At 39.2% G+C, this 23917-nt stretch overlaps 1 protein-coding gene and 1 long non-coding RNA gene across 2 annotated transcripts in view; both read left to right on the plus strand.

Moving 5' to 3' along the window:
• Positions 1–4608, plus strand: part of cfap206 (cilia and flagella associated protein 206) — a 17753-nt gene extending 13145 nt beyond the window's left edge. Inside the window, exons 11-12 of the mRNA XM_016498292.1 lie at positions 4153–4296; positions 4555–4608. Coding sequence (XP_016353778.1) covers positions 4153–4296; positions 4555–4608 — 198 coding nt within the window. The remainder of the gene's footprint in view (positions 1–4152; positions 4297–4554) is intronic.
• Positions 4609–7841: 3233 nt separating this feature from the next.
• Positions 7842–23449, plus strand: LOC107697491 (uncharacterized). The gene is made up of 3 exons (XR_001635197.1): positions 7842–7984; positions 23004–23085; positions 23375–23449. It is a non-coding gene; the product is annotated as an uncharacterized LOC107697491 (long non-coding RNA).
• Positions 23450–23917: the final 468 nt, after the last annotated feature.

The following is a 23917-nucleotide window of genomic DNA, read 5'->3' on the forward strand; positions in this document are numbered from 1 at the left end:
TAGGGCTGAACGATTAATTGCATTTGCGATAATATCGCGATATGAGAAAACGCGATTTTTCAATCGCAGAGGCTGCGATTACACTCGGTCACGTGACACGCGAGAGTGAAGAGGTATGTTCAACTTGAAGATCGATCGGTGTATGACATCAAAGTGCGGCGAGAGAAAGCATAAGGAGACGTCTGCTCTCTTATAGACACACACACCCATCGGTCTAAGCAGCGCTGCTTGAAGTCGAGCGTGGGCCATCAGCAGAAAAAGAAAAGAAATAAAATAGTAAACAGCCAAAGGACATAACTTAGAATGGGAGATGGATCGGTTTGTGAAAGCGAAGAGAAAAGCCATAGATGAAGTCGCACAGACCCAGGCAGGTGCTGGTCATTCAAAAGCTAAATGCAGAAAATATGACGAGGCATATCTTGCTCTCGGCCATGTTTACATATGTTTATTACAGTGACTTTGAATTACCTAAAGTAGTGAGGTAAAGCAACAGATTTGTTTTTATATTTCTGCAATCTACTTTAGTTTGTGTGATTTGTTACTGACTTTCATATTAATGTTTACACCAGGCTTATTTGTCAGTGCTTTATGTTGTCATAATTATTACATGCTTACAAGGTTGGAAGTTCAACAAATCAGTCAATATACTACTGTGATTGTAGTTGTTAAATAAAAATGTCATTCGTATCAATTCATGCATCACCTAATTTCATCGTAACATATAGGCCTGGCCTACAGAAAAGAACATATATGTTTAATCTATCTAATAGTGTGTTGGTCATACTATACAATGATTTATAGCTTGTCTTTGTTGAATAATACAGAACATAAAGAGCTTTAAAAAATAATTGCATATTAAATCGCAATCGCAATATAGGTTAAAAAAAACAATCGCAATTAGATTATTTTCCAAAATCGTTCAGCCCTAATCAAGAAATCAGATTTTGTCATAATTTTACACTTTTTAAGAAAAGTCACAAAGTGCTTTGAAAAGCAAACTTTTCTTCAACTACTACTACTAAATCACACAATCACTGAAGTTGGTCAGTTCCATATACTAGAAGAATACAGGTACATTAAATAAGGGTGGAATATATACATTTTCTATATAAAAATTTGATTCTGTATAAAAAATAAACAAAAGAAAAACAAGAAATGAACATGAACTATTATTAGTTACTGCACTTGCAAAACAATAGTAATTTTATGATTAAATTATCTATATTTTAATACTCCCACACACCACCCCCAGCGCTACCAAATCTGCTCCTGGCGCCACCATCTGTAGAACTTAGTGGCTGGTGCCACTGCTCTCAAATGTTAGTCTGGAGCCCTGCAGTGGTCGCTCCAAAGCCGTGTCCAGTTCCCATGTCAGTTATAGAACCCAGTCCATTCCTAGAGTATGGTCCAGGACCTACACCATCAGTCGTCCAATCCCTGTCATCCCAGTTTACCTTCCGGTCCAACGTATTTACGAGAAACACTTCCCCAGACCTTCCTGTACACGTGGAGCACAGACAAGACGTGGCTCCGGACCCTGACCTACGATCAGTGATATCTCTAGCCACTAATTCTGGGTCTGTGCCCAAGCATATCCCCGAGTTCCTCCCTGAACCTATGCTATCCATCGAGCATTGTCTAGAATTGGCTCCAGCCTCTGACAAGAGTCCAGTGCGAGCTCCAGGCCCAGACCAGTTCCCAGTAAAGACTCAAGCCCCTAACCAGATTCCAGAGCATTCTCCAGCCCTCGACCAGAGTTCAGTGTTGGCCTCAGCCCCGGAGCAAGGTCTAATGTCGGCTTCAGCCCCTGGCCAGAGTCAAGTGCTGGCTTCAGCCCCCGACAAGTGTCCAAAGCAGGCTACAGCCTTCAATCAGAATCCAGTACAGGCCCCAGCCTTTAATCAGAGTCCAGTGCGAGGTCTAGTTCAGGTACAAGCCCCCGACCAGAGTCCAGAGCACATTTTAGCCTACAATCAGAATTCGGTGTTAGCTTCTGCCCTAGACCAAAGTCTAATGGCGCTTTTCCACTGCGTGGTACGACTCGGCTCGGTACGGCTCAGCACGGCACGGTTCGGCTCGGCACGGTTTGTGTTCCACTGCAGTTCAGTACCGCTTTAGAGTGGGCGGGATTATTCACATGTCGTTATAGTTGCGCCGCCTCTACTACCACGACTCCTAAAAAACACTTTTTCATTCCGCATCGCCCCATCAAGCTCTCGCTGGATCCGCTCCTCTGCTATCAACGAGAGGAACATCTGTACTTCCGCAACAGACAACAAAACTTTTTGGTTGTTAAAAAAAAGTGCGCTCGTTCAAAACAGTTGCGTTCGATCCTTCGCTGGCTGTGCTGATTTAAATCTAGCGGTTCTTTTGTGTTTGTGTCGTAAGTTCAGTGACGCAGGTAGTGACAATTCTCTCCGGCCAATCCGTGATCAGCAGAGTTTACACGTCACGTTTTGGTAACGGTACGGTTCACTTGGAACCCCAACCGAAGTGGTACTAAAAAAAGTACCAGGTACCAGGTACTGTACCCTGTGGAAAACCCCCAAAAAGTGAACCGTACCGAGCCGTACCGTGCCGTACCATGCAGTGGAAAAGCGCCATAATGCTGTCTTCAGCCCCAGACCAGAGTCCGGTAAAGGCTACTGCCTATGACCTGAGTCCTAGACACACAGCAGTGAATAGTCAGGGTGAAGGACTAACTATAGTTTCCCTCTCTAAGAAGTCTAAGTCTGTTATCACGGCCAGGAGTGCCGTTCCTTAAATCCCCTCGTTTCGGCCAGGAGTGCCGTACCTTCCTCAGTTGGATTTAATGTCCTTGTCACGGCTAGGAGTGCTGTTCCCATCGCTGTAAGAATCAGCTACCCTATCATGGCCAGGAGTGCAGATCCTCTCGCTGAGAAACTCAACTTCCTCAATACAGCCAGAAGTGCCATCCCCTGTACTGTGGAACCCTGATCCCTCGTCACGGTCAAAAAGGCCATTCCCTATGCTGTGAAATCCAGCTCCCTCATCACGGTCAAGAGGGCCGTTCCCTCTTCAGTCGAAGTAAATGTCCTTGTTACGGCCAGGAGAGCTGTTCCCTCTTCAGCCAAATTACTCTCCCTTGTCACGGCTAGGAGAGCTGTTCCCTTCACGGATGGATTAAATTACCCCGTCACGGCCAGGATTCCTCTCATTTTTTTTTTCTGGGTCTGTGCTCAAACATATCCCTGAGTTCCTCCCTGAGCCTACGCTATCCACTGAGCATTGTCTAGAATTGGCACCAGCCTCTGACCAAAGTCCAGTGTGAGCTCCAGGCCCTGACCAGTTCCCAGTAAAGACTCAAGCCCCTAACCAGAGCCCAGAGCATTTGCCAGCCCTCGACCAGAGTTTAGTGTCGACCTCAGCCGCCTACTCTCGCCTATATTTCAGGCGAGGCGCATCTCAAACAAGCCTGATGTTATGTTGACTTCTGAACTTACCTGATTTCTAGTTCTGATCCCGGCTTCAATAAACCTGCTGTACTCACTTACCTGTGTTCTCTGTTATCTGTTTTGTGACACATTCATTCAAGAGATTTGTTCAAAAACTGACTCATCCAGTAAGGAAACAAGTGAAGTATTTTTGAGTCATTGAATCATTCATTCAAACCACTTTTTCATAATTTTAATATAAAAAATTGGAGTATTCAATATATTTTAAATATATAGTAAAATTTAATAATTTTGATCATTCATTTAAATTAAACACTTTTAAATAGACTGCAGCAATTAATATTTTGTCACACATACTTTTGTTTAGTTTAGAATCGTGGGAGAATCGTGATCTCTATTTGAGACAAAAAAAATCATGATTTTAAATTTTTCCAGAATCGTGCAGCTCTTCTACGTACTTAAACCTTGAACTAACAGACTTTTTTGCATATTGGCGGTGTCGAGGTCATTGATTGGATGAATGCAGTATGTGACCGGTTTACATAACAGCTTTACCCGGAGTAAAAAGCAGGGATTAGAACGACAAATAAGCACAGTGTGAAAAGCCTGTATGTGTTATTCTTCTACAGACATATATAATAGTACAAGAAATGCATGTCAGTATTTGATTTAAAGGTGCAATCTAGAAGCACAATCAGCTGATGCAGAAACTCACACAGTACTGCTCATGTCTCAGATGCAGTCAGGAGAGAAGCTGCTGGTGAAATCCATCTCTAAAAGTGACGCCAGCATGCAGACAGAGACACACCCTCTGGAGACCAACATTGTGAAGTCCTATGAGTGGAACGAGTGGGAGCTCCGAAGAAAAGCCATTAAACTGGTGAGAAGCGTTCACACACATGATCTCAGTCCAGACATGCATTAGAGAATTAAAAAAATAGCATTTACTTTCTGAAATATTATACAAAAATAGCTTTTACCTTCTGAAATATAAAAAAATTGCATTTACTTTATGAAATATCTTAAAATATATATTTTAATTTTTGTATTTTTTACTTCAGTGTTATTAATAGCACTAATTAGTGACTGACTACATTTACTTTCTGAAATATTATTAAAAATTGCATTTTTATTCTAGTCTGAAAAGACTGATTCGAAGCACTCACTCAACCAGATCCGCGTCTGCCGTTAGAATCCTGAGCAGGGCTTTATATAGCCGCGGCACTGTGACGTCACAGCTCGAGCCGCTCGCGCTTCTATTTTTTTTTTTGGAACAGCGCGCATTTCATTTCCGTTTTGTTTTGTGGTTGTTTTCAAATTAATACTAATATCGTTCAAAAACAAGAGTGTCAGGAGTTTATGTTATTGTCAGGTGTGAAGGTGTTTCATAAACACTCCGCATGTACGTCCTTAGTTTTAATAAAACTCGCGCGGCGCCCGATATCTGACTGTTTACGTAAGGACTCCTTACGTAAGCACAGTGAGATATCAGGCGCCGCGCGAGTGTTATTTCTTCGGAGAGCACACGGGAACATGACGGTCCTGTTTACTCGAGCAAATGTACCGGTATGATGCGAATTTACGGTGATTTTGGGTGAAAAAAGGCGACTTCACCGAAGCGCTGTGCCTGACACACGGGTGAGTAAGTTATTTCTGTATTCAATAACAACCCCCCTGTATTACGTTGTCGTTATTTGTTTTTGAAAGATGTTGGAAAAATTATACCTCACCTTAGAGAGAGTAAAACGGTCATATTCATTCACTTTTAAAACGTTTATTTCGACTGAACATCGACGTTTTATAAAATACCTCGGTAGTACGAACGATAATTTCTAAACACAAATTGTGGTGTGGAGTTTGCAATGTGTTTATATAACAAAATCTGATTGATTATGATTTATTTATTAAATAATTCATATTTGTTGTTTGTAAATGTTTCAGATGTGTCTGTTTGCTCAGAATCAGAAAGGTACGGTGGCCGAGAAGTGCAACACAAATCACAATTCTGAAAACAAAATAACAAATTACAAACGCAAATGCAAGTCTAAAAAAACTAAATAACAATTCAGAAAACACAACAACAATTCAGAAAACACAATGACAAATTCGATTTGAAAAGGGAGAAAAAAAAAGTTCGGCAAAAGGCGGGATCGAACCCGGGTCGATCGCGTCAAAAAGCCAACGACACACACTTATCCATCTGCGCCACTGGATCTGATGTTTTACAGCCACTTTTAACTAAATGTAAATATACACTCCGTATTTTTTATTCCATAGTAAGGGCAATTCATACAATACATTTAAACTGAGCTACTTTAATACCATCTCCGAACTTTCTACCACGACTCTGCTGTTCTTCGGCTGGTTCTTCCCTGTATACGTTGATTGACAGATGTCTCGTCCAGTCAGCGGTGAGTAATCCCAAACCAATGGCGCTGTCTCAAACTATACCTACCTCTTCCGGTTTGTCTGATTTGTCATTGTGTTTTCTGACTTGTTATTTTGTTTTCGGATTTGTCGTTGTGTTTTCTGACTTGTTATAATGTTTTCTGAATTGTTGTTGTGCTTTCTGAATTGTTATTTTGTTTTTTAGACTTGCATTTGCGTTTGTAAATTGTTATTTTGTTTTCAGAATTGTGATTTGTAGAAAGGGCTTTATTGACACAAGTAAATTTGTCTTGGTGTCAGGAGCTTCCAGTGCAAAGAAGAACACACATAGTGCAGACACACAAAATGATATATAACACTAATAATGAGAATACACAATAAATAATAATGACTATGTAAGTCAGGTTATTACAGTATAGCGAACTCGTCACCTTCTGCTCTGAACTCAAACTGTGTCATTTATGTGATTTGAGCAGATGATAAATTGGCGTAGACCAGAATAATCCCAAGTGTGTCTTTATTAAAGGGATTGATCGGCCAAAAATGGTCATTCTGTCATCATTTACTGTACTCTCTCTCTCGTGTGGATCCACACCTGTCCTGTATGACTGACTGACTTCCACTTGACGACACAAAAGAAGATGTTTTAGGAAAATGTCTGTTTTTTTTATACAGTGAAAGTCAGTAGTCAAGCAAAATTACGATTTCAATATTGGTCAGTATTGTTCTATTAAGAAACGTTGGTCTGTTCTACTGAAATCAAGAGTACGCGATTCTCAAAAAGCATTCATGAAAGTAAGATTGGATGTCAGAGATGAAACGTTTGAAAAGTAATTAAGGAATTAGTCACCAAAGTGGTTTGGTTGCCAGCATTCTTCAAAGTATGTTCTGTTGTTTTCCACAGAAGAAAGTCGTACAGGTTTGGAATGACACATGTGTGTGTAAATGATGACAGAACCATCATTTTGGGGTAAACTATGCCTTTAAACCACATGTGTCAAAGTCCGGTCCTGGAGGGCCACTGTCCCGCAGATTTAAGCTCCAACACAGTTTCTGGTAGTTTCTAATGAGTCTGAAGACCTTGTTTAGCTGGTTCAGCTGTGTTTTCTTTAGGGATGGAGCTAAACTCTGCAGGTCACTGGAGACACATGACACAGTATGCTTATATACAAAGATGTGATTATTTGAATAGCCTATCTGAATAAACTTTTGTTTCGATTCAGTGGTATAGAGTGTGCCTCAAACTCCCAAGTCAAATGATTTCAGCAAGCGAAGTGTCGTTACTTCATACAGTTTTGAAACTTTTTCGTTTCTGTTCGTCCTTGCAAACACAAAAACTCACGAACCGGTGTCTATTAAATGGTTTTAACTGATCACTGGTCAGTTTTATAATGTAGATTCAGTTTGAATAATTTTTAACAAACATGAGTGTATAATAAAAAGGACACATTGATAGTTTGTTGGTTTTAATTGGTCTAGATAGCCATGTTCTGCCTAAAAACTCATAAAATAAGCACTACCACCAATTAATAAAAGAACACACATTACACAGACACTTCATACCGGTATTTGATGGTATTTGATGATTTGTAAATAGAATTTTAAACATCACACTTACAAGGAAACAGTTGCAGTTGTTTTGTAAAGTTTTGGCTTGGTCTATAATCCATAATAACTCTTCCTCCAGTGAAAAAGTGCATCTCCTGTTGTCTCTCACAGAGCTGTTTTGGCTTGTAAACGCTGCTTGATCTGTGCAGATTTCTTTCCTGATTCACACCAGAACACTTTTTCACTGGAGGAAGCATTATTATGGATTATGGACTCTATGGTATTTTAGTTAAAAACGTCTTAATGCTGGATTTGTTTCAGCTTTTGTCTTCTCCAGATGTTAACTGATGGACTGGAGTGCTGTGGATTACTTGTGGATTATTGTGATGTTTTTATCAGCTGTTTGGACTCTCATTCTGACGGCAAGGCAGCTTTTGGCTTCTCAAGACGTTAACTGATGGACTGGAGAGGTTTGGATTACTTGTGGATTATTGTGATGTTTTTATCAGCTGTTTGGACTCGCATTCTGATGGCACCCATTCACTGCAAAGCATCCATTGCTGATACACTGATGCACTGCTACATTTCTACAAACCTGATGAAGAAACAAACTCAACTTGGATGGCCTGACGGTGAGCACATTTTCAGCCAATTCTCATTTATTCCTTTAAGTAAAGTGCTGACTGAGGTGAATTTTTGTGCCAAAAAAATTAGCCCATTAAAAAGGTAAATATGTAGTGATTAATTATGATCAGTAAGTATTTTGGATCAAGTTTGTGGTCTGGGGGATTCCTGACAGAATCACCTGTAGACTTTGTAAAAAAAAAAGTAGATGATACTTAATGTATCAGTTAATGAGACTAAGCTTGGTTCTTACAATTCGTTGAGGCTCTTTGATCCTCTTAGCTGAAGTTTTGTCGATGAGAGAGAACTGGTTTGGTGCAGAAAGTCTTGATGAATGGAAAGACAAGGCCGCAGCCTGGCAAATCTCTCTCAGACAGTACATGATCCGAGTTTCATCTCCATAGGGAAATCTCAGTTGTCCAGACAATTATTCATCTTTTCTGAACTGTTCAAATATGGTGTCCACCGTTACAGCTGAGAATTTTAGTCCACACTCTTTGTATCTCAAAAACCTAATTACGTTTCAGCGTCAAGCAAACTTAACTACAACTGTTTACCTTTTCATGAGAGTTTCGGCTATAATCTGTTTGTATGCTTTGTGTAGTCTTGCAGTCTGATAACTCTGAATGTGTAAAAAATTAAATAAAGTTATTCTCAGATCAATATGTAGGTAAAAAAAAAATACCTTGATTCTGGCATTTTTTAAAAATCAAAATGGGATGGTATGAACTAATTTAAGAGAAAATATACATTTAAATTTTAAAACTATTCTTTACAACTAACATGATTGCCTTCTTTATTATATTTGGCCCAAGTATGTAGACACTTGACACAATAAAACATGTATAAATGCATTTAAGTTAGCACTCAGAAACTGCATCTGAAGTAGCATTGGATTTACAGACTGGGATCAAAAGCACTACGAGCTGGGACTCTACCTGGAAGTCTATTTGCTTTGAAATAAAATTCGTATTTTAAATATAAATTATGAATATGGAAATATGAAATGGTAAAAAAGATTAAAACAATTATTTTAAATAGGAAACTGAAACCACCAGAGGGTGGCAGCAAGTCGCTGTTTTTAAGAGATTTTAATTATTATTATTTTATGCATTTATTGCATTAAACTCACAGAACATTGCAGGCTAACACATAAAAATAAATCCTTACATACTCAGTTACAATTATTAATAATACTTACTACAACAGAGAAACAAAAAGCAAAAGAAAGAAAAAAGAAAAATAATAAAATTAATTTATGTATTTCAGAATCTCAGATTAGTGAATTACATTTTTTGACATAAGAAGTAAACAGTTTATAACAACGTTTACACTTTAGTTTTCCAAAACGACTCCCATTTTCACCATATCTCACCAAAATAGATTAACTAATTTACATAAAATATAAATGACTACCTCGACTTCATCTGCTGGTGTCGCCGTTGGACAGTCTTTTTTGATTTACACTGATTTACACACGGTTTCAGCTCATATTTCATAATATTCATTTTGTTTTATTGTTGGATTTATACTTCTGTGCGCTGTGCGGTAGTCCTATTAATTAAAGTCCTATTATGCCCCTTTTTACAATGTGTAATATAAGTCTCTGGTGTCCCCAGAATGTGTCTGTGAAGTTTCAGCTCAAAGTACCCCACAGATAATTTATTATATCATTTTGAAAATGCCTATTTTGAGTGGAAGCAGAAACATGCTGTTTTCGTTCCTGTCTCTTTAAATGCAAAGGAGATGCTGCTCCCCGCCCCCTTTTCCAGAATAGAGCTGCGCCATTACAGCTCGGACCTGCTAAAAAAACATCTGTTTGGTTTTGATTAGTGATCGACCGATATTGATATTTTATAACCGATGCCAATTATTTGCATGTTTATGTGCCTGATAACCGATATGCAGAACCGATATTTATTTACTGTTATAAAGTAAATAAATGAACATCGTATTTTATTGCATTTCTCAGCTAAAATAGAGATACAACCAACTTCTGCATCACATCTTCATGGTAATAATGTTTTTGTCGTTCTAGATTATGAAATGCCTGCTGACAGCGTGGTTTATCTATGCATTTACACAGAACTATACTCAAACTGCGATCGCTCGTGGAGATAATAAATAATTAATTTCAATAGAGATGTATCTATTTAGATATTTATTAGCGAAATAATGGTTATATAGTAAATGTTAATACAATTTAGGGTGTTTTAAACAAGTGAATCTTGTATGACAGCCTGTAGTCTCCTGGGCATGCTGTCACCCAGCTTCATGCACACCTGAACTTCAATTTTTTCCTCGGTCTGAATAATTTTTGGTCCCAAATTTGTATCAATTTGACTGGTAGTCCACTGTATGAAGAATTTTTGGGTATAATATATCACAGTTTAGTTTATTTTGCTATCCTCACTTTACATAAATGAACTATAGTGTCCTACACCCAAAATGCTTAAATATCGGGAAAATATCGGTAAATCGATATATCGGTCGATCTCTAGTTTTGATTATCATGTCTATCGCGCTGAAATCACGCGTTTTAAGGCCATATTAGTTTAAACGTCTGATAGACGGTTTTCTGAGCGCAAACATCTGTAGCACGCATATAGAAAGTGGCTGCACACGGCATGAGTACTAAGTTCTCTTTTCACACACGAGTTTATGTTAAAAACACGCAACTTGTGACTTCGTTACAAAAACACAGTCGGTTATGGTTGTGAAGTAAACATCTGGGAAAGGAATCGTATGTATTAGATCTGTGTATTAAGTGACATCAGCATAATATACTGTACCTATACTGCTGTCTATGCTATTAATATGACCCAAAGAATAAAATAAAAGCAGAGAATCACTTACTGCTCTGGACTGAATAATGTCTATAGCATTAATAAGAAGACATTTCTTACTTGAATGCTGTTTTAAATGCTCTAGCGTTAAGATAAACATGGCGGATTGTGTGTGGCCCACTCAGGGCGGTGTCTCGGCTAGATTACGGCAGTATCAATCAACAATTGTGGGTGGGGCTGGTAAATTGTGACGTCAATCCTAACCCTAACCCTAAGGTTAGGACGATTCCAAGGGCCCGGCGAAAAAGGGGGCTCCACGAGGGGGGAATGCGATTTCTAGTTTAGTTTCCAACTACACAACTTTGCGATGCTGTTTACGAATGTTTGTGTAACGAATCATCCACTGAAGGCGAGTGTAGTGAAGAAACCAAGTGCAGTTTATTTACAGAGTGATCCAAACATCCAAACAATAATCCGAGACTTGACTTGACATGAACAGACTTGATGTGTATTAAGTGACATCAGCATAATATACTGTACCTATACTGCTGTCTATGCTATTAATATGACCCAAAGAATAAAATAAAAGCAGAGAATCACAATTGTGACGTCACACTTTACGGATTCTGTGATCAGCTTGCTCTGAGACGCTGCTTATGATATATGGAGATCAAAAAAAAAGGAGCAAGTGGATTTTTATCATTATAGGGTGGTTGTGTACGCACACTGCCAACACTGCCAAACAACATGTGAAAGTGAATTTTGCATAATAGGTGCCCTTTAAGTGAGTAACTAACACAGATCCCAGAAACAGCCCCTCACCTCAGCAGCTGGAGAGGCTCGCAACTCTCGTTCGTTTGAGTTCAGAGCAGAGAGAGCAAACAGAGAGATTAATAGAGAGCAGGTCGAGGAACTGTAGCCCGAGGGGCTTCTCATTTATAAAACTCTCCCTAGATTTCATCCTAAAAGTGAACGTACGCACAAAAAAATAGATTTTGCGTACACACAAAAGTTGACATATTTATAAAACCATGCATACGCCAGAACCTGCGCAAATATCCCTTCATAAATCCCAGTCAGGGGAAGATTGTGCGTACGTGCATCTCCACCCTGACTCCTCCCCGAAATCACCATATATGGAGCTTACAACGTCTAGTTTTACTATGCATAACCTCATCTGCATATCATTTCCATGCATATTCCCATCCATGTGACACCATGTTTAACACCATCAAAGAAGACATTAAGGAAATATAAGATACGGACAATAAATGCCATTTGTGCCATACATTAATTTTTATTGCTAAAAATCATCCAATATCCTTGTTATGTTTTAGAATAAGTATATCAAAATATGCATAAAAACAAAACTGTATCAAATATTTCTCAGATAAATATTTTAGAATAGAGCTGATTTAATTATTTTACACTGGCCAAATAGTATTTCAGTTGTTTTAAACAATTCAAATCAAACTAAATTTCTGCAGTTTAGCTGATAAGGTGAACATCTTTTAGCTATTTTTAGTGGAAACAGATAAACCTATATTTATTGCAGTGTATGTACAATTGGACTCGGCGCATCATTGACGAAGTATTTTAAAAAGGAAACATGCAAATCTTACTGTTTTCTTCAAGTTGTATCCTTCATATACAGTGGTATTTTTCATAATGTTTTTGAGATTCCTTCACATGCCATTAACATCTCCGTGCAGCTGTGATTGTACAATAAATTATTATCATTGGACCTATTCAAGCTGGATAATGGACCGTTCGACCACTGAATCCAGAAGTGTCCGCCACAATATCGAAGCAAGTGCGCATCATTGATCATTGTTCTCGCTAAAATATTTTCTCATGACATGAGATCTGCAGTTTAGTCTAAAGATTAATTATTGTGCACCTATAGCACTCCTCGCTGTCATTAAAAGAGGAAAAGTGATCAAGTGATCCGCTACAAATATGTCTAAATTCATATAATTTTGGTTTAACTTCTGCGTAATGACTTTATGTAATTTCAGTGCTTATCTCAATTAATAAGAGTGGAATATTTTATGTAAATGTGTATATTGACATGAAAACAGTTTAAAATAGTTGTTGTTTTTTTTGTATATTATATTTATTGTGTAAAATAGTTGTTTTTACATTAATTTTCTCACTCCAGGATAAAGAGTTTGTACGCATGCATGGGTCAGAATTTGCATGCAGGTGCGCAAATTTTCCCGCCAAGTTTGTTTTTGTAAAATAAAAATATATTAACACACTTGTAAGCTTTGAAGTGCTTCTGGGTCATCAGTGAGGAGCTCGATCTGAAATGGTGACCATACCGTCATACCCGCGAGCGAGAGGTTTCGCCCTGACCAGCTTCTGTTTACATTTATTGTCAAGTGTGTTAGGACTGGAAGATAAACATAGATACATAATTTCTCCTGTAATTAATAGTAATATGCCAGACATTACATTTCTTGGAATAGTGATAGACTCTACTATATGTACAAAAAAGGTCTGACTAAGGGTGACCAAAATGACCAAAGTCACGATTTGAGTCATTTTATATCACACTAGCAATATACAGGACTGTATTAAGCAGTTCTTGGGCTTGGTTCAGAACCTTCACCTCTGGCCCCTCCAGAACACCACTGGAGACACAACAACGACAGACGCTCACGCTGGTGAGTGCTTATGTGAGGAGGTTCAGAGTCATAAAATCTGACGAGAAATAGTGCAGTCATCGGACAATTATAAAACTTTCTAGTGCACATATATAGTACGTATACTATAAAATGTATGTATCATTTCAGTGACATAATTATCACAAAGCAGTTGCTTATTTGCATGTATAATAATATTAATGCATATTGTAATTGTCTATTTATCTTGACATTTTAATAAAACGTTGGATTATTTGAACTACTGGTATCAAAGGTTGGTACACATGCTCTTGTACACATGCATCAGAATATTTTCTCACTTTAGGAACAAATCTGATTGTTTGTGCCCGGTTTTAGGCACCCATTCGGGCTTGGTTTATCTATGGAGAAGCACAGCCAGTTCCTGACTGGCACCAGCTATGGATCTGGCCCAGGGTTTTAGAGGGTCTGGTACTGGTCTAGGTCTTAATTTGAACTCTGCGTACAACTTGAAGCTTGTCATTGCAGCGCTGTTGGCTTTGTTTTTTAAATGCACACAGACGTTTGCAGACATTTCCTCAGATCTCATAGAATTTGAGCAGCCGTTATTGATATCCACATCACCAGTAGTGTAAGACACGTGGACGTGAACAAATTGTACCATGTTTAAATCCCCTGCATACAGAAACTCAGACACTGATGTTTTCAATAATGCTCTGAGATCAAGAATAAAGCTTGCGCCATTGAAGAGACCAGTTCCTGTGTATTTCACCTTTGCTGCCCGGCACTTTCTAAACTGTGTTTAAGTGATTCACCCACGTTAGATGATTCATCCTTGACTGTTAAAACACAATTTGAGAGCGATCAGTGATACTCAAGCCGCTGATACAGAAACATCATAACTGCGATCTCAAACTGCTCTCTGCCCTCCCTGGCTGATGCGATCGCAGCCGCACGCCACGTCACCATCATCAGCAGAACAAATTTGTTTTTAATTTCATCTCAACAGCTTCATATTGCCCTTCTTGAGATTGTTGCCTTGGATACCGCTCCAAAACTCATGAGTCTCTGATCAAAATTCAGCCCCTTTTAAGATCTTTTTGTGTAGCTTTCCTCAAAAAGATCATCCCCCCTTCCCTTCCCCCCGTTTTCACTGGTTACACCACAGAAAGAGAATTCATTAATGGCCCCCGCAGATAATGAGGTTCAATCATGTGTCATAGACACACCAAGCTCTGTGTCTCAGAGCGGTAAGACAGGAGTAACTGAAGACAGCTCGGGTGTTGTAGGATGGGCTGTGTTCTACATTACACACCTATCAGGGTGTAAAGCCATGCCGTCACACACAGAGACACAACAAGATGTGACAGGACGGACTACGCTGAAGCAACCCTATGGAGTCAAAAGTACCAGTACTTCAGTAGCATGTCGATACTGGTCTGTGACAAGCGGCAAACGTTTCTATTTATGTGTTTTTTGGAACATTGGGCATTGTAGCCAATCACAGACATGTCTGTGTTCAAGTTAGTCAAAAGGCAGGAGTTTTTGTTCAGCACGAGTTCACTGATTTCCATCCGTAATAACCAGACACAAGATCAGTGTTGGGCAGTAATGCATTACTTAGTAACGCGTTACTGTAATTTGATTACTTTTTTAGTAACAGAGTAATTTAACGCGTTATAATTTTCAAAATAGTAATTAGAGTATAGTTACAAGCCGAGGTCTCTATACGTTACTGCCGCGTTACATTGCTGACAGAATGCAGTGTTTTATAATCTAGAGATTGTAAAAAGGATGTAGCACACGCCAGTCAAGTGCCAGTGGATTAGAGACCTGCTCCCACAAGACCCGACGCAACAGAGCGCAGCGCAGGCAGGTAGACACTTGTGTGTGTGCTCGGGATGCGGGAGAATAAAATGATTCACGGGACTCCCGCTAAATAGAAATATCTAAACATAAAATATCTAAAACAAATAAATTGTTATTCATCTATTGCACAAAAGCAACATGAACTAATATAAAATATAAACGATTAACAGGTGCGAGCGTATGCAGAGTTTCTATTTAGGCAATAACACGTGTTTGCAGCGTTGAGCAATGCAGCGCTGAAATCTTCGTGCTCACGAATCCTTTCATTATAACACACGAATTGTAGACATTATGAAAGATTCATTATGCATATATTTATTGTGTTATAACAGCGATTTGTAAGATTGCGATGAACTGAGATGTCTTTTAGAGATTATAAATGCAGCGCTCTTTGCTGGCATGCCATGCCAAACCATGCACGCAGCAGCCGCTTGCTTTAGTTAAAAATAACAGTGTTCTGTGAATGTTGATGCTTTAATAACAAATATTTATCAGGAGCGTGTATGCTGGGATTTCATAAATTTCATGGAGAAAAAAGTAACGTAACTAGTAATGTAACTAATTACTAATTACTTTTGAAATAAAGTAATCAGAACAGTAACATGATTACTTTTAAAATTAGTAATCAGTAATCAGTAATTTAATTACATTTTCAGAGTAACTTGCCCAACACTGCACAAGATAAATATGTGAGTGATTATAAAGGGAGTGCGCTTTTCAGGCTTGCTGTAAATAATGATCTATATGTATTAGGGATGCACGATATTATCGGACCAATATCGGAAACGGCCGATAATGGCTTTAAATGTAAATATCGGCATCGGCCCGATATGAAAAATGATGCCTATATGTTTTTCCGATAAGAGGAATACATTAACTCACTTGTGCTCAGGGTGCGCTAGCGATTAGCTCACGTCAACAGTGCGATTAGATCAAGTCAGCAGTGTGGCTCATTCTTGAAGCAAAGTTTTGTCTGAATGATGATTAGATTCAGTTTTGGAGCCTCCCCCGGGTCCTAACGCCCGTTCGGTAAGGAGTTTTAATTTGTAGGGGGCGCTGTTGGCCTACTTCTAATTAAATTAAAAGTAAAATAGCCTACACAAATAACATTTAGACTGTTTCTGATTAAATAAAGCAGTAATTGATGTCATAAAATAATGAGTATGTTTTGATTTAAAGGTCAAGATCTATAGCTTACATGAACAAAAAATCACAAACATGGCACTTAAATTGAATAATTTAATTTATACTTATTTATTCATTAATGTGTAATATGTTGTATTTTTTAAACAAATTATCAGCTCTAAAATATTCTACTGAATAACTCTTTTGCTTTAGACCATTTACAAATGTTAGATCTTAAAATAAAATGTTAAGGTTACCACTGCATCTTTCTGAAAAAAAAAATGCAGCGTTTGATTATAGCTTATTTATAGTTATTTTAAAATAAAGCAATAAGCCCCAAGAAGCCGTGGTTTACAGTGAATTTATAACAGCTAAGGGGCGTTGTTAGGCACGACGCGAAGTGGAAACAGTTATTCCATATACATAGTAAGGTTTCACAATATAAAACAGAGCAAATAAAGTGTAATGATATCAATAAAAACAGTATTCTTCCACCAAACAATGTAGTTCCTCAGAAACAGTTGTGGTTGCAACAAAGTGGTTGCAGTTCTCTGAGAGAGCCGCATTCATCATAAAACTTGTGTCTCGTCACAGGGTTGCTCCAGCACACACATCTGTAATGATGACATGTTCCTGAAGATCTTAACTAGCTGGTTCAGGTTTGATTAGGGTTGGAACTGCTGTAACAAGTTCAACTTGAGACTAACAATTGTGAGTATTGAAGTCAACATGAAATCATAACTGACCGCTTTTACGCTGTCCTGTCATATTGTGAATGTTATTGTAAAAATGTCAGTCAAAATTACTCCACCAGGACGTTCATGTTGAGCTGACATAGTTCAGCATCATTGTACGACATATTTGACCGCAGAATGCATATTTTGACCAATCACAATCAGGTATTTCAGCGAGATTTCCTTGTCAGGCTGGTCTTAGTCCAAACTAACTGGAATAATGCTCGTTTGATCTGCATAATGTCAAGAAGTCAGATAGATCAAAATGCAGGAGGAAATGTCATAGCATGACAAAGCTGAACAGCTGAACACAAATTCAGTATTTTTTCTTCTATACAACCGTTTACTGGACCTTGAACAGAGCACTTCAGGAGGGTTGTTTGTATGTTAGCTGTACTGTACATTGCTCTGAATTAACGCACCTGCTAAACAACTGCATTCTTGATAAAGAGTTCAGTTCTGTGTAGATTTGAACAGCTTGTACTGACGAGAGAGAGCTTATATAAGTGTTAGCCGTCAGGTAGTATATTCTACCGTAGACACCTCTGAACATGGACTCTCACTTAATATATTTGTAGCACAACTGAGACACACAAACACACACTCCAAAGGTTTATGTCCATTCCCTTCCCACGAATCACCTTGATGTGATAAATGTCTCTCCTCCATGTCACACACCAGAGAAAGCTTTTATTGCTTTCTATTTTTGTTGTCAAGCAAGATGTTGCACAACATAACTACAAGTTAATGAAAAATACCTTGAATATTCCTTAAAAATAATAATATTATTATTATTATCATTATTATGAGAATCTTATTTTAGTGTACAGTAGTTATATATTTCTGTTATCAAGCGATTAGTCAAGCGATTAGTCAACAGAAGAGACAGACGGCTGCACGTGAGTGTCCTGCATAATACTTGTTTATAGATCTGCTGTTGGAATTATTACTATTTCTTCAAGTTAAACCAGACTTTTATTTTGACAGATTGCCGTGAAGATCTTTCAGTTTCATTGTGTATTTGATGGTAGTTTTTCTCAATGTAAACAGTGAAAAGCTGCTGAAGTGACTCAGAGTAGCTCTAGAGATGAAGTTCATGTCCTCATATATTATAGACGAGTGTCATGTGTGTTTGCATTTGTGAATCAGATTAGACGAAACTGTGCCATTCATTCACAGAGATGTGCAGAACATGCAGACTTATAGCGACATGCACTGACTGCTGCTATCGAGTTTGTTTCTGCTGTGTGGCAGACTGTTGGATTAATCCATGTCTAGTAAAAATGTCCAGAGCTTATCACAGGTATCGACATAAATGTTATTGTGATCTCAATATGATATTGTTTATCGCCCAGCCCTAAACTTGAGCATAATTTGAGACATCTTCTGCAGTTCTCTAGGATACCATGTAAGATTATGGATGTCTTTTCTCAGGAAAAACATCCAAGAAGCAGGAGTCTTCTTCTCCATCTGCTTTCCATTTAATTTCATGCCCGTTGTCTCAGAGACAAACTGAATGATTTTTCCTTTCCTCCAGGATCATGTTAAACTGTAAATGCAGCTCTTCATACTGCCGTTGTGCCTTTGTGTCCTTAATGTGGATGTGTGTGGGTACATCACACTCATTCTCTCTCTCAGCACTCCTCTTTCTCACCCTCATCTCTCTTGCATTTCTGTGTGAAGGCAGCATTTCTCTTTGACATCTGGACAGATTTACAAATGTGCAATTGTCCTTGAGAGGTTTTATTTTCTGTTTCTCAGAGATACAGTTGGATCTTCAATTCTTATTGCTAAAGACAGACAGAATTTGTAGGTGTAGACTGTGCTAATTAATCGAAATTAAATCACAATCGTGATTAGGCGATTGTCATGCGTATCTTTCAGTGAAGCACGGTTTTGTGATCAGTAGTAAATCTCCATCCGAAGGCCAAAATAAAGCCCAAATATGCCCCGCAGAAGAAAGGTAATGCACGTTGTTCCAGGAAACAAGATTGAACTGCTTTCATTGATTCAACGTGACTATTAAACACAGGACTACGATAATATATGGTTTATCTGGACATTCAGACGATTCGACTTGGCTATGCGATTCAGTTCGCCAGGCATCCCCTCTGGTTCAGGGCCATTCTTTTTACCTTGGTGTCAGACAAAGATGCCCCTGTTCTGTGCACGGAGATTGCGGTCCTCTTGGCGAAGGACGCAATAGAGCCAGTCCCTCCAGCTGAGATGAAGTCAGGATTTTATAGCCCTTACTTCATTGTACCCAAGAAAAGTGGTAGGTTACGACGATCCTGGATCTATGTATCTTGAAACCACAGCTTGTAGACAAGCATATGCTCGTCTGGACAGACCGCCCGCCTTCTCCTCCTCTGGAGTCAGTCGCAGCTCAAGTCGCTGTGAGCCATTAACATCCTGGGGGAGCTCAACTATACAGCTGATATGCATTCACATCAGCTTACGCTCCCGGGAGAATGGAGATTCCATTCCAATCTGGTTTAGCCGATTTGGAGTCGATTCGGGGAAGCCCAGGGTGAACCTGTTTGCTTCCCAGGAGTCCTCCCATTGCCAGCTGTTATGCTCCCTGACAGAGGCCCCCCTCGGCATGGATACGCTGGTGCACCACTGGCCCTGGGCCCCAGTAAGCCTCCTTGCACGGTCCCCGTGCAAGATCAGGGAGGTGCCCTATTGGCCCACCCAGACCTGGTTTTTGGACCTAATGCTCCTCGTGACAGCCCCTCCCTGGAGAATCCCCCTGAGGAAGGACCTTCTTTCTCAGGGACGGGGCAGGATTTTGCACCTGTGACCGGATCTTTGGAACAAACGTGTGGCTCCTGGATGGGATGCGACAAACTTAAGGGATCTATCACAGGCTGTGATAGACACTATCACTCAAGCTAGAGCCCCCTCTACGAGGCAGGCTTATGCTTTGAAGTGGAGTCTGTCCATTGATTGGTGTTCTTCTTGCCGAGAAGACCCCCGGAGATCTAGCACTTAACAGCTCCGCATCACAGCATGAGTGCCACCGTCCTGATGTGAATTAACTCTGTCCCGACCGTGGGCTGAGCACCTGTGTAGACAGATTCTGGCGGAGGGCCGCCGTACTTGCGCTGACCTGTAGTGACATCAAGGGTGTAGCCTGTTCTCTCAAGCAAAGTCTGAAAAACATGACCAAACCAATCAACACAGGTGCTCGTTTCACTGAAGTGAAATGTTAAATAAAAATCCTTTTGTGGAATCTAGAACTTTGGTCCCCTGTTTCTCTCTCTGCCTGTAGGTCTTCATCACTCCACAGAGAAAGGCACTTTTGTTCTGGGTGAAAGCAAGAGAGTGAGTTAGTAAAACCTTCCCAAGTTTCACTACACTGACTCAAAGAGCAGAGCGAGAACACTTACTTGCACATGGGATAGGTCGCTCTCTTTAAACTGGACAAGAACTTGCAGTGCACCTTCCTCATTGAACTCTTTCAGTGCTTCAAGGGCCCTCTCATCCAGTTCACTGTGCTCCACAAGGCCTGCAGGGAGAAAACCAGGGAAACCTCAGCGTAGCCGAGAGATGTGACGATCTGCAGGATCACACTACTGTGTGAATGATGCGTGATGAAGGTGAAGCTTACCTGAGCAGGTGCTGGAGAACCGAGACGCTTCTGCTGTCCACCAGAGGAGAGACGTCACAGCAGGAGTGTGTCTCACTCGCATGTCTTCTCAGCAAACTGTGAACACAAACACTCCTGTGCAAATCATCCACAGTCTGAGCTGGTGCCCAACACGCTCCAGCAAACAGGGCATGTTCTGAAAGCACGTACTGCATAATGTACATTCAGCTGATCATTACTGCAAAATAAAACACCTAGATATTACCAGCTAGATATTATCATTATTGGTATTATAGACATTATTTGGTAAAAGTGTATTTATTATTACCTCATAAATAAATACTAATGAAATATTGATTAAATATTGAGACTAAATTATCTTAAAGGGTGAGTTCACACAAAAATAATTAATTAGCTGAAAATGTGCTCACCATCAGATCACCCAAGATGTGGATACAAACAGCTGATAAAAACATTACAATAATCCACAAGTAATCCACACCAGTCCGGTCCATCAGTTAACATCTTGAGAAGCCAAAAGCTCAAACAAATCCATCATTAAAACGTTTTTAACTTCAAACCATTGCTTCTGACTAAAATACAAGTCCATAATCCATAGTAATCTGTGCATATTTCTCTCAGACCAGATTACTTTCTCATTGGAGGAAGCATTATAATGGATTATTGATTTATGGACTTATTTTAACCAGAAGATGTGGCAAACATTATGATGCATTTGTTTATTAAACATGCAGCTTGTGGATTAGTTACATTACTTGTGGACTATTTTTATCAGCTGTTTGGACTCCCATTCACTGCAGAGGATCCATTGGTGAGTGATGCAATTGCATTGTGTGTGTGTGTGTGTGTGTGTGTGTGTGTGTGTGTGTGGATTGTGCAAGGCTAAAATGGCAGAACGAAAGTCTCAAAATCCAAATGAATCAAACAGAACCGATTCAGAAAAGATGTGAATGAACGCACGTGTGTCGCCTGATCCAAATGCACATCTTAATTGCTGCATACACAAATGATGACACATTAATGCAAAATATAACATTTGCATTTACAAATATGTCTCCATTTGAATAAAATGCTGCACATTCACGTAATTCTAATTGATGGGTGCACACATTAATGAATAGCACTGGGGCTTATTCATTGGTAGCTGTTTGTGTGTGAGTTGTAAAGTGCTGAAAACCATGGAAAGAAAGTCTCAAAATCCAAATAAATCAAATAGGATTGACTCGGAAAAGACATCACCAAATGCACACATGCCACTTGATACACAAATGCACATCTTCCTCATTGTATGCGCAAATTATGATACACTAATGGAAAAGAAAACATTTGTATTCTCAAACATGTCTCTATTTGTACCGCTGCACATTCATGTCATTTTGAATTACACAGACACATGTTGAAAGGCATTTGGTTGTGTATAGTGAGATACATTTGCAACTTTTATCAAGTTCTTGGATAATTGTGTGTGTGTGTGTGTGTGTGTGTGTGTGTGTGTGTGGATTGTGCAAGGCTAAAATGGCAGAACGAAAGTCTCAAAATCCAAATGAATCAAACAGAACCGATTCAGAAAAGATGTGAATGAACGCACGTGTGTCGCCTGATCCAAATGCACATCTTAATTGCTGCATACACAAATGATGACACATTAATGCAAAATATAACATTTGCATTTACAAATATGTCTCCATTTGAATAAAATGCTGCACATTCACGTAATTCTAATTGATGGGTGCACACATTAATGAATAGCACTGGGGCTTATTCATTGGTAGCTGTTTGTGTGTGAGTTGTAAAGTGCTGAAAACCATGGAAAGAAAGTCTCAAAATCCAAATAAATCAAATAGGATTGACTCGGAAAAGACATCACCAAATGCACACATGCCACTTGATACACAAATGCACATCTTCCTCATTGTATGCGCAAATTATGATACACTAATGGAAAAGAAAACATTTGTATTCTCAAACATGTCTCTATTTGTACCGCTGCACATTCATGTCATTTTGAATTACACAGACACATGTTGAAAGGCATTTGGTTGTGTATAGTGAGATACATTTGCAACTTTTATCAAGTTCTTGGATAATTGTGTATACATTTGTTAGTAATTTTGAGACTAAGTTCATCCCAAAGTTTGCCACTACTATAGTTTCCCGTTTTTTAAACAGCAATCCATCTGTATAACTCTAAATGTCCACTGCTGCTGTATGGATTTTGGTACTTGAGACAAGAATGTGTCCACTACATTAACAACTCCTTCCATTCCCTCCAGATGCTGAGACAAACACCTTTGGAATGCCTCTGGGGCTGATGAGATCCCAAACGGAGGCCGTGAAAGCTGTACCTCCCTAAGGGTGTTAAATGTTCAGAGCTTAGAGCTCTTATCATCCAGCCGAATCTACCAAAATCCCTGATTGGCATTCACCACTGAGAATATCTTGGCTCTTGGCATTCCTCAAGTGTTTTGAGAGGATAGTGTTCCCGTATTGTTGCTCTATTTAAATCTTTAGGGCCTATGTAGATACTAATCTTGTTGGGTTTTTTATTGTCACCATACAGTTTACACATTCTGTGGGCTCAGTCTGTTTTTGATGACACCTATCTCTTTCAGACATTTCAGTTCTCTTTCAATGTCTTTTTCAGGGCCACTGGAACTTTCCTGGGAGGATGAATCACTGGCTTTGTCCAAATGTGATGGACTCCCGTTACACAACCCAGTCCTGTTAAATAAATCTTCAAATTCACTCAGAATATCTGTTGCGTTATATCCTTTTATTTCATACATCCTTTTTAACTACACCCAATGTGTTGCATGATTCTCTGCCCAGAACCGCACAAGCTTTTTGCTCATCTACAGCTTGTCTTTGTATTGGCATTGAAGGCTTTGCTTACCCAAGGGTGACATCTTGTGGCCTGAATATGTCACTAGATTACATCGTGATTTTCTCATGTCGTTTATGTAAATTTTCAATGCTTTCAGATCACGCAATGATATGACACTACAGTCTGCACCGGTGTCTAACTTTACAATCAGTTTCTGGTTGTTTACCTTGACTTGTTGTTTAATCTTATAATTGTGGCCATTCCTGGAATATTTATTTTTACAGATAAGAGGGAATATCACAATTTAAATGTTTTATTGGATGTTCATATGAATCAGTTTGGTATAACACTACTTGTTGGATT

The sequence above is a fragment of the Sinocyclocheilus anshuiensis genome, unplaced genomic scaffold (assembly GCF_001515605.1).
Source record: "Sinocyclocheilus anshuiensis isolate Anshui unplaced genomic scaffold, SAMN03320099.WGS_v1.1 scaffold1452, whole genome shotgun sequence".
NCBI lineage: Eukaryota > Metazoa > Chordata > Actinopteri > Cypriniformes > Cyprinidae > Sinocyclocheilus > Sinocyclocheilus anshuiensis.